The 12629-nt window shown below is 38.2% G+C and overlaps 1 protein-coding gene across 1 annotated transcript; it reads right to left on the bottom strand.

Annotated features, from left to right (window-relative positions):
* Window positions 1-4432: 4432 nt before the first annotated feature.
* On the bottom strand, window positions 4433-5398 carry LOC114649262 (olfactory receptor class A-like protein 1). The gene has a single exon (XM_028798764.1). It carries the CDS (start codon window positions 5396-5398, stop codon window positions 4433-4435), a length of 966 nt encoding a protein of 321 aa, XP_028654597.1.
* Between the last annotated feature and the right edge of the window lie 7231 nt (window positions 5399-12629).

The following is a 12629-nucleotide window of genomic DNA, read 5'->3' as shown; positions in this document are numbered from 1 at the left end:
GATAGCTTGCTTCTTCTCTGGCTATATTTTCATCTGCTACCAGGTTGAGGACACACATGTCAGGAATGGGGCCATTATTCAAACATCCTTCCCTGAATGAATGCCTGCCGCTATGCTCATTTACATACTGTTCAGTACGCTGCTGTGGGCTCTGTGCTGGCAGTAACTGGGATCCGAGTTCAATTTCTGCGGCCTCTAAGTTTGCAACTGCAGCCTCCATCACAGCTGCTTCAGCCAGCGCAGCCTCTGCCTCTCTCTCTTTCTCCAGAGCATCTAACGTGGCTTCTAGACGGGCCTTTTCCATTCTAAGTTCAATCTCCTTCTTTGAAAAGGCAGCTCTAGCTTGGGCAGCTTCTGCCTTAGCACGTGCTTTGGCTGCTGCTACACTGACATTTGAAACAGCAGAAGATTTAGTCGAACGACAAGCAACAGATCTAACTTCCAATTCTTGAAACTCCATTTTACATGGACAACTGGACAATGTAGTAACTGTAACTCCTCTAGCAATTCTTGAGCAAATTACTGCGCTGTTATTTCTGCCTTAAGATGCCTTATAAGACAATGGAGTCAGAGCCACTGAACAATCTTGCTTATAGGTCTCCCTTTTCACTGTACTGGCCTCACTGAATCTCCTGTTCAATTATCCAGCAAGCTAAACACCTTCATGCAATAATTCCCGGAACCACGAAGTGATGTAGAGAATGTTTAATTACAAAAATGGTGTGAAACTGTAAATACAAATACAAACAAACACTAATAAGTACTTGTATAAGTAACATTGAGTAAATACAGCAGCATTTATAACTAAGAGCTTAACAGCCAAAGGCTCAGTAAATTTATGTAATGAAATACAACATTTACTTTGACACTCCTTAACCAAAGTTACTTAAACAAAGACTATAAAACTAGAAAAAAGAGAACTTACAGGGAATGCCTTCACAAGGGCTAACTAAGCAGGATGGCGAAGGATTGTTTGAGAGTACAAACACAGAGGTAATAAACACACCATGCTTACTGCTGCTGCACTCACTTCCTACTTCCTGCCTCCTGTCACATGGCTTCCTGCTTGCAGCAGTAGCATTAGGATTTTTATATTAGGATTACAAAGGTTTGCAAAAACAATTAGAACCAGAACACTTGTGTTCTTGTGACTGTAAACTTACAGTCAACAAAATCACATGCCATGTCAGTAATCAGTTAGCCTTGAAGTCAAGCAAATCTGGACAGTTTATCTGGTTAAGAAGCCCCGTTGATATAACATATGAGTCCTAAAATAAAATTAGCTTTCCTTCCAAGGTGCCAGTTAAATCAAAAAACAGAAAAACATTAAATCAATTTAAAAAGATGGCCAACACTTTAAAGTGAAGCAGCATTTTCATCAATTAATTAATCAATTAATTAATGGGCAGATTTTTTTGGTTTCCATTTATCTTTAATCAGTTTCTACCTTGTTCTTTGTGTGTTTTACCAAATCTATTTATATGTGTACCAGTTCTGTGTTTAGTAATTCGTATAATCTGTACTTGTATTTTAGCTGAGAACTGTTCACAGCGCTCTGCTGCATTCACTGAAGACCGCCGCACAGAAATAAGTTGTATTCTTTTTTATTGGATTTTCAAAGACAGTAATATTTTTTATAAAGTGACTAAGACATTTCAGAATTGAATTCCATTCCTTAATAAGACATTGTTTTATTCACTGCACACAGTGGAATTGAAGATCTTTTACTCACTCCAGTTAGCACCAGAGAGAGCGACCAGGAGGTTCTGACATAAAGTGCTGGGTGAAAATGGCTGTCCATGTTGAGAGTTATGAAGGTGAAAATTTGAAAGAAAATACAATGTCTGTCAAAAATCACGATGAGATTATAAATAATGTGTTGAATCTTCAGATATATATGTGTAAACTGTGTGTGTCTGTGTCAACTGTTGGTTTTGTATTATTGTCAACTGTTCTGAAGAAACATGCAATCAAGAACTTCATTGTACTGTACGCAGAGTGACATATTTGAATATGAGGAAGTAAAAAAAAAAAATAAAAACATCTAACATTTTTAAACACTAATACAAAAAATACTACATGTGGTCAACATAATAGTTAGCACTAGAAGCTCCAGGAGACTGAGTCCAAATGTTGGCCATGTCACCCCTTGTGGAGTTTTTATGTTCTGCCTGTATCTTTATATATTTTGGTACAGTTAATATTGTCTTAAATTCTTTTACTTCATGACACTGTTGAACTCACCTGTGCTTTCTGGGCCGGCAGTGCCTTCACATCTCTGGTCCTGGTCAGAGAAAATATAAAGAGCTGAAATCCCATAAGTCTCGTAAACTGATGATTTCCAAGTTCCACTAAATGTCTACTTTTCAACAGATAGCAAAGAATTTCCTTGCAATATTTAATTATAAAAAATGTTCAAGTGAATTTAAATTTTATTAGAGGTATTGCAGCAAATAGCTAAATTGCACAGGCCAGGTGTTGCTGTTTTTGCTTCTTTATACTGGAGAAGGGTCCTCCAGGAGGCCAAGGTGTTGAACAGAAACAACAAGGCAGCCACCCCTGAGGTCACATTAAGGATTCCTTATTGAAGAGGCACCAGGTGGTGAATGAACTGATGAAAACTTTTATGAGTGTCGTTGCTCTTTTGAGTATAATTGTTAATTACTGTTATTTCTGCTGATAATAATAAACAAAAAGGAATCAGCCACATTCAACTGATGTGATTCAGAATCATTGTCATTTATGACTCCATTTAGTATTTTCTCTGTCAAATTTAGCTTCTAACTCAGATAAAATTAACTTTGTTGTTGATTACCTATATTTTAATAATTAATTTATTGAATGATACTGACGCTTCTTTTAAACAAATCTTCTGTTTGTCTTTACATGTGATCACTCTTTCTGTGCTTGCAAAAATCACAATGTGCTATGCATTTTTTGTGGATTTGTTTAAACAGTGATACATTTCAATAGGATATCTCAGCCATAGCTCTCTATATATAAAACGCCGAAATATCCAGTGGCCAGCATCTGTACCTGGGCATAATGTCTTTCAGTGGCCACAAGAGGTCTACAATGTCTGGTGAACAGAGGAAAGAAAGGGCAGGCATATCTGGTGGATAGACAGACAGATGGATGGATGGATGGATGGATGTAACATGCTACAGAATAGATACTGAAGATGGATTGGTGATGCTAAAGGTGATGAATCAGAGGACAGAATCACTTAATCACATTGTCTTCTCTGACAGTTATGTGTGATTTGCCTTCTCAAACTGACGTCTGTTTATTTCCTGTCTGGCCAATAGGGTGCATGTCCTTTTCCTTAATACAGAGTAAGGATGAAAAGAAAAGTACAAAAAGGGTGGTTTTATTACACACAAGGGAGAAATGGCATTAGGGAGCAAATTACACATTGGAAAAACAAATAGAAATCTAACAACCTCACTGGACTTACCTACACAGGTTTTGCCTCTCAGTTTCAATCTAAGGTGCCTATTACAACTAAACATAACAGTAACAACTACCACTACTCTAAATACCTTTCATACTTTTTATGCAATCCCTGCTTCTCCTCCTCTTGCAAACATGTACAATCCTGACTCCAAGCTATCTGTCCAAAAAGGTCTTTTACATCCCCACGTGTTAACATTTCCTGTCAGAATTACTTCTGTTTCAAGGCTGGTCTTCTTTTGGACCAGGGACACCATGTTAGAGTTTCTGCTAATGATGCCATCTGTCCCTGCAAACCCTAAAAGGACTTGTTCATATTACAATAGCTTTATTCATAACATGTGGCGACCTCCTGTCCCCAACAGGGGTGAGCCTCACACCTCTCACTAAACAAGTATGGCCCAGAATGTCAATTGACGTCTATTGATTTTGTGCATTTTTAGAAAAAACACAGGTCATGGTATGGTAGTTAATGTTGTCACCTCTTAGCTCCAAGGACTGAGGATTGCCTAGACCAGTCACTGACTGTGTTAGGTTTGTATATATTCCTCATATTCACATAGCTTTTTACTTTCTTGTCCTCTCCAAAAGAAATTTTAACTGCTCGTTCTATATGAACCCTTCATGGATGAGTGTATCATGTGATGACTTGGTGTTGATTTCTGCATTTGTGTCCATTTCTCCTCTACAGGTTCTGGTGTACACCATTTCTGAGCTTAGGAAATGCATAGTGTCACAGATGTGAGCCTGAGGAGTGTCTCAGGGCAAAGACTAAAGGTGGAACACAATAGCTAACCCAATTTCTGCTTCCATTTTTACAGTGGTAGAGAACCCCTGGAAGAATCCTTAATTCACTTCCACATTAACACCATAATCCACACCTCCATATGTTTTGCAATTTTATTTACTAGACTGAAAAATAACAATTAATGATTGTACATACTGTGTAATGTTTTACATTTGCAGAATTAAAGGCATTTTAAACTGTGGAGCTGAGGGTTTCCACTGAATGAGTTCTCCTTTCTGGCATATAGACCCTAAGTTTGGCCTGAACTTTGGGATTAGTGGCAATGATCACAATGGGGCACACTGAACTATAGAGCATGGTGAAGTACATTCTTATGTCAGAAATGAGGGGCTCAACCCACACAACTGAAATCGAGTACAGCCACATGACACAATCAATGCCAAAGAAGACCACATAGATAGTGACGAGAGTAACCACAGCACGAGATGCTTTCACTTCAGCTCGGGCTCCTAGCTGTGCACGATCTGATGATCGGATGCTCTTCACCTTCTTGCTGTGTCGGTAGAGAAGCAGTAAGATGTATCCGCTCATGATGGTCATCAGCACTATAAACACAAGATCTCTCATCATGACTGCCATGCCAATCCCAAAAAATGCTGTGAATGTGTAGAAGGTGGCATAGCAGAATTCAAAGTTAAATGTGTATGGAGGCATAGTGTTGTTAACAAGGTTCGCAACACCATGGATGGAAGTACTGATACCTGACACAAAGTAGAACACATACAGCAATGTCACAGTAAGTGTCAGGAACCTGGGAATTTGTGACTTCAGTGTGTCAAGTTTGGAGGAGGCAGGAGAGATCACCACAGCCTGATACGTACTTAGCAGGCATGTTAGACTAATGGAGAGGCCCCTGAATGAGCGGAAAGACAAGATGATTAATTTACAATCAAGGTCGGTAAACTTCAGTTTGTAGCCAAATGTGTGTAGCGTCTGGGGAATCCCACGCGTGCAGCCAAGCATTAGGTTAGAAAAGGTGAGATGACACAGGATGATGTCTGCAGTCAGCAATCTTCTGTCATTGCGTAGGGCACGTAAGAAGGCAAAGCAGACGGCCAGATTGGATGGAATGCCAATGACAGTCAGCAGAAGGAAAGCGTAGGGTCGAATTGCAGCTCTCGTGTCCACAGGGGGCATTGTGAGAGTTGACAAGCTGCAAGAACAAGTGGAAAACATCACAGGGTTACTTGTAGAATTTACAAAGAGCTTTGTAGCTTCCAAACTAGCAATCATGGAATGCATCTAAACTGATATCTCAGTATTTAGCTTGAGGTTTGTCTGTATTCAAATTATAGTGTGAACTTCATCTTAAATAACCATCCATCCATTTTCTGTAACCACTTCTTTTTTTCCCAGAATTTCTAGGTTCAAGGCAGAATGTAAAGTTGCACTGGGTTTCAATGGATTTTAGGACATCCAATTTTAGAGTAATCAAATTAGTGCTTACAATTAATATAACAGACTATGTGAGGAAAAGTCTTGTCCAGTAGAAAAGCCATCCAGACATAAGAATATTTACATTCCATACAGGCAGTTAGTTGTACACATGGCAGTAGGGTTTTAAGATTTCAGCACACACCACCAGGTATTCTATATACGTCTGAAAAATGACACCATAATGGCACAGAGTTTAGCTTCATGGATCTAGTGGAGCTGCATCTCACACCTGGTAATTTATTGTTAATGTTGAGTTTGTCTGTTTCATCCATGTCTTTGTTAGTTTTTCTCCCCAAGATGTGCAGGTTATGTTACCTGACAATTCAAAATTCGCTGCATGTGAGTGTGGATGTTTATGAGTATGCCCTGTGATGGACTGGTAGCCTGTTCTGGGCTGGTTGCTGCTGTGATAGGCTTTGGCCTCCAATGAAACTGAATTGGATTAAATAGGTTTAAGAATGGTGTGGTGCTATCCTCATTTCTTGACTGCATACTGGGGAGCCTCACCCCACACTGGCAGTATAGAGCACAATCATGCTGTAAATTTAAAATAAACATCCTAAAGCATACTGAGCATGCATTCATTTGTTGATCCATACATCGAGTGCCCATTTCAGCATTACATAGTTCTAGAGCCTTTCCTAGCATTATCAAGGAACATCTTGGTTTTATAGTCAATAGACCAGAAGGGGTGCAGTCAGTCGCCCTCACTGTGTGGTTTCACTGGGATCTGGGTGGAAAAAGAGACAACATTGTCAGCAACAGAGCTCCCTCGTGCCCTGGGGTGGTAGTACTTACCTCTATAGAACCTAGAAGGTGACCCTCAAGCACACATGTGACAACATACACAATTTAAAAACAGTTTAATGCAAAAATACCTGAAAAGGAACTATTTTTGGAGGTAATCTGCTAAACAAAGTGATGGATGGTCATGGTCACCGAGTTTGACTAACACTGGCCTGTGTAGAGGAGCGCGTCACAAAGCCATTGTGAAGAAGTATGTTCTGTTGGATAAAAGTCAATTTAGTGGTTCATCAAGATAGTTAGTCAGAATTAAAAATATCACCTTGCAAACTGCTTGTGACAGAAAGCTTTATATAAAATTTCTGTTTTATGTGGAACATTTTTGATATTCACTGTACAGTAAATGAAGCCATTATTTACAGTGCTGATTTAATATTTAATGAGCAATGTATGCTCAATTGTTACATAAAAGAAGAATTCCCATCCAGTGATTAGTATAGCTACATGATTCTGTCTCCTCAGCTTGCTTTTCCAAGGTTCGGTCTGTCCTTGAAGGACAGGGTGCAGGGAAAGGACCAATCCTGGAGGGGATGTCATTCCATTGTTGTCCACTCTACACTTAAATAATGCCAATGTCTAGGTTTATATGGTCATTATAATCACAAGTACAGAGTACAGCGAAATTCTTACATGTGCTTATTACTTCTGCATTACTGTGGCTAACTCAAAATCAGTTCTAGAAATTCATTCTTATTTGACTTCCATGTCTGGAACCTCTGTTTTGAGTTTATTTATTATATTTTTTCCCTTACAGATGAAGCAGGCTAAGAATTGCTGCTGTAAAAGACCTGGAGGCCACCTGCACAAATCTCTGGAGAGCATGCAAACTTTACACGTCAAGAGACAAGATCTGGTATTAAACACAGGCATCTGAATGTGTGAGATTAGTGTCAACCCTTTAAAATAAACTGTGTGCTACTTTTGATTTATATGGATGGACTGAGTTGTTTGGGGCTGGGATAATAAGGCAACTGGTAGAACATTAGAACAACCTGGACGAGAACAGGCCATTGAGCCCAACAAAGCTCACCAGTCCTGTCCACTTATTTCTTCCAAAAAAACAGCAAATCAAGTTTTGAAAGTCCCTAAAGTCTTACTGTCTACAACACTACTCGGTAACTTATTCCAAGTGTCTATCGTTCTTTGTATAAAGAAAAACTTCCTAATGTGTGAAATTTACCCTTAACAAGGTTCCAACTATGTACCCGTGTTCTTGATGAACTAAATTTAAAATAACAGTCCCGATCCACTGGACTAATTCCCTTCATAATTTTAAACACTTCAATCATGTTATGTCTTATTCTTCTTTTGCTTAAACTGTAAAGGCTCCGCTCTTTTCCTCATAATTCATCCCTTGTAGCTCTGGAATCAGCCTAGTTTCTTTTCTCTGGACCTTTTCTAGTGCTGGTATGTTGTTTTTGTAGCCTAGAGAACAAAACTGCACACAGTACTCCAGATGAGGCCTCACCAGTGTGTTATAAAGTTTGAGCACAACCTCCTTGTACTTGTACTCCACACATCAGGGCGCTATATAACTGAACATTCTGTTTGCCTTCTTAATGGCTTCTGAACACTGTTGGAAAGTCGATAGCTCCGAGTCCACTATGACTCCTAAATCCTTCTCATAATGTGTAATCTCGGTTTTCAGACCGCCCATCGTGTATTCAAATGTAACACTTTTTATTTCCTATGTGTAATACTTTACATTTACTAACATTAAATTACATCTGCCAACCAGATGAGGCTGGCATGTGTCACTCCTCTTTTCAGATGACCACATTGTGCTCTCTATAGAGGGAAGTCCAAATCCTTGATATTTACCTACAGAGTAGTCAATGGGACAGCAGATATATATAAGGAAACACTTGTGAGGAGTTATGCTCCTTCTCAACCACACAGATCTGCTGATCAATGGCATCAAGTGATGACACCTCTGTGTGGCACCAAGTCTCAAAGCACACTCTTTTTATGTGTAGTTCCAAGCTGATGGAGTGAGCTTCCCACCTCCACTCTGACTTACGCAATGTTTTAACAAGTGTTTGAAGACTCTCTTGTTTGGTAAATGTCTGCCTAGCTAATATTAGCTGTTGGATTTTATAATCTAGAAAGTGTTAACTTGCTTCTATTTTGTTATGATTCATCACTTTTGGTGATCAATTTTGTACCCTTGTCCTGTAATATTTGTTCCCAAACGGTCTGTAGACTGATGTTTATGCGATTATGCTGACCTCTTTTTTAAGTCGTTTAGGATAAAAGAGTCTGCTAAGAAAATAAATGTAAATATAAATGTAATCAATCCTGGGGCCTCATGTTCCACAGTACCTCATACCCTGTCGTACGCAAGTTATCCGTTAGGTTTTGCAGATTGGCGGCACCCAGCGTCAAAGCAGTGCTACTGTTCCTGTGTGGTTACCCTTTCTTAGATCCACATCCACGACGGTGGCTCAAGTGCTCCTTGTAGAACTGTTTGTACTTGCAAGTTACCGTGAGGTAATTGTACTTATGATAGTTATAATATTGCACATCCTGAGCCACTTTATAAAGCGCGTATTTACATATGATGACGATATCATTTTTAAGATGAAATGCAACAAAATATGTTGATTATATTATGCAGATAAAACTAACTTTAACTACATGGAGCTTGAGCTCCGTTCATGGATTGTTCCTGCCGCGTGCTGTTTTCATGCTGTGGCTGGCGCGACACTGGAAGGATAGATGGATAGAATAATTAAACATTACGAATATATTTCGATGTTTCTTAAGCGTTTTGAAGAATCGCCGTTCTAAGCTTACAGATGGCTTAACGTCTATTACAGAGCTGATTGTGTGGCGATTCGGTATTTGGAGAAAGAAAAGTAAGGACAGGAATTGGGGGTTAGTACGTTTGAAAGAGACAGTACTTCTGTAATAAAGCATTTCATTGAAGGCCGCGCATGGCGCAGCAAGCATCTTATTGTAAGACATGAACAATCACTGCACCACCGTGTTCCCATGTTTAATAACATGCTTTAACTCATATCATCATGAAAATGATATCACGTATATTTCTCAGTATTTTAATTACTCAGAGAGCTGTAATATTACGAACGTAATGGATTCTGTGTCCTGTCGGAGGAAGAGCACATAGTGATTCAGGCACATAGAGCACATATAAGATCAAATACAGAACAAAGCATTTAATGTGCTACTTTATAGTTATGATGAGATTTGAGAAACTAGTAAATTAAACGATTTTAAGATGAAGTTTATGACGTTCTACTTTAATGACAAAATAAACTACGTGATTAAAGTGGAAATTTCGAGATTAAAGTTGACATTTCATGCTTTTTTTCACACTGGGTGCCTTTTTTTTCACTGTACACTAATAAGCTTTCATATGACACTCAGACGGTGGGCTACGACTTGCCTTTTCATGCCGACTTTGATATGTGACAACTTTTTTATTTCGGGCACTGTGCGACTTTGTGAACTTGAGCTTTCAAGTTTCTCCGACACGCTATGTCACTCGATCAACTTCCTTTTGTTGCTTATATAACTGTTTAAACCAACAAATAGTATGTTTTTCTTTGCCTCCATTTGGTATTCGCTGAAATTCTTCTATTTTTCCTCATACTTTTGCCATTGCCTTTTCACAGAATGCTGGGCTTAAGGGCTATTTATATTGTTTTGCATATTCAAAGAGGCGTAAGTCTGGGAAGAGTTGGGGCGGGACAGCAAGCGCGTGCACGTGCGTTTATTTCCACGCTGAGCGGGATTTATGTAGCTGAAGAACGCGGAAGTTGGCGAACGCATAGATTTCTGGATTTTTCTGTGCGTAAGCACATTTCGGCTTTGGTGCTTACGTCATGTTATAGTGCGAATTCTACGCACGGCGTTATGCATGGGGCCCCTGGTCACTAAGAAATGAGGAGGGACAGAGTGAAGTTGTTTCTTGTGTTCTAAATGGTTGCTTCAGTTCAAATATCCAACTTAAAGTCAACAAATTAACATGCTGTGTCAGTAATCAGTTAGCCTTGAAGTCAAGCAAATCTGGACAGTTTATCTGGTTAAGAAGCCCCGTTGATATAACATATGAGTCCTAAAATAAAATTAGCTTTCTTTCCAAGGTGCCAGTTAAATCAACAAACAGAAAAATATTAAATCAATTTAAAAAAGATGGCCAACACTTTAAAGTGAAGCAGCATTTTCATCAATTAATTAATCAATTAATTAATGGGCAGATATTTTTGGTTTCCATTTTATCTTTAATCAGTGTCTACCTTGTTCTTTGTGTGTTTTACCAAATCTATTTATATGTGTGCCAGTTCTGTGTTTAGTCATTAGTATAATCTGTACTTGTATTTTAGCTGAGAACTGTTCACAGCGCTCTGCTGCATTCACTGAAGACCGCTGCACAGAAATAAGTTGTATTCTTTTTTTATTGGATTTTCAAAGACAGTAACATTTTTTACAAAGTGGCTAAGACATTTCAGAATTGAATTCCATTCCTTAATAAGACACTGTTTTATTCACTGCACACAGTGGAATTGAAGATCTTTTACTCCAATTAGCACCAGAGAGAGCGACCAGGAGGTTCTGACATAAAGTGCTGGGTGAAAATGGCTGGCCAGGTTGGGTGGCTCAACAAGAGTTATGAAAGTGAAAAATTGAAAGATAATGTAATGTCTGTCAAAAATCATGATGAGATTATAAATAATGTGTTGAATCTTCAGATATATATGTGTAAACTGTGTGTGTCTGTGTCAGCTGGTTTTGTATTATTGTGTCAACTGTTCTGAAGAAACATACAATCAAGAACTTCATTGTACTGTATGCACAGTGACATATTGAATATGAGGAAGTAAAAAATAAATAAATAAAAACATCTAACATTTTTAAACACTAATACAAAAAATACCACATGTGGTCAACACAATAGTTAGCACTAGAAGCTCCAGGAGACTGAGTCCAAATGTTGGCCATGTCACCCCTTGTGGAGTTTTTATGTTCTGCCTGTATCTTTATATATTTTGGTATAGTTAATATCATCTTAAAAATTTCTTTTACTTCATGACACTGTTTAACTCACCTGAGCTTTCTGGGCCGGCAGTGCCTTCACATCTCTGGTCCTGGTCAGAGAAAATATAAAGAGCTGAAATCCCATAAATCTCATATACTGATGATTTTCAAGTTCCACTAAATGTCTACTTTTCACCAGATAGCAAAGAATTTCCTTGCAATATTTACTTATAAAAATGTTCAAGTGAATTTAAATTTTGTTAGAGGTATTGTGGCAAATATCTAAACTACACAGTCCGGGCATTGCTGTTTTTGCTTCTTTATACTGGAGAAGGGTCCTCCAGGAGGCCAAGGTGTTGAACAGAAACAACAAGGCAGCCACCCCTGAGGTCACATTAAGGATTCCTTATTGAAGAGGCACCAGGTGGTGAATGAACTGATGAAAACTTTTATGAGTGTCATTGTTGTTTTGAGTATAATTGTTAATTACTGTTATTTCTGCTGATAATAATAAACAAAAAGGAATCAGCCACATTCAACTGATGTGGTTCAGAATCATTGTCATTTATGAATCTATTTAGTATTTTCTCTGTCAACTTTAACTTCTAACTCAGATAAATTGAACTTTGTTGTCAATTGCCCATATTTTAACAATTAAATTAACCATGGAAAGATACTGGCGTTTGATTTAAACAAATCTACTGTAAATCTTTACATCCTATTACTCTTTCTGTGCTTGCAAAAATCACGATGTGCTATGCATTTTTTGTGGATTTGTTTAAACAGTGATACATTTCAATAGGATATGTCAGCCATATCTCTATATATAAAACGACAAAACATCCAGTGTCCAGCATCTGTACCTGGACATAATGTCATTCAGTGGCCACAAAAGGGGAATGAATGAGTGGGCATATCTGGTGAATAGATATACCTTGATAGTGACAAATCCAGTGTTGTCCTGACTGAATTTTTTTTATAATATTTCCTGGATTCTCTATGTGTTTATAAATTACATTATATATGATTTTTGAAGTTTTCACACACAAAGAATCTATGTCTGACATTACTTTCTTGATTGGAAACTTTATTTAAAAGTTTAAAATTTAATAATCTCAGTCTTGAC

Source organism: Erpetoichthys calabaricus, chromosome 3 (assembly GCF_900747795.2).
Source record: "Erpetoichthys calabaricus chromosome 3, fErpCal1.3, whole genome shotgun sequence".
Lineage (NCBI taxonomy): Eukaryota > Metazoa > Chordata > Cladistia > Polypteriformes > Polypteridae > Erpetoichthys > Erpetoichthys calabaricus.
Note: the sequence above shows the minus strand (reverse complement) of the source record. Positions and strands in the feature narration are given on the sequence as shown.

Bases quoted from the DNA above. Each gene is read 5' to 3' on its own strand.
- LOC114649262 (XM_028798764.1), bottom strand. From the start codon at position 5,398: ATGCCCCCTGTGGACACGAGAGCTGCAATTCGACCCTACGCTTTCCTT.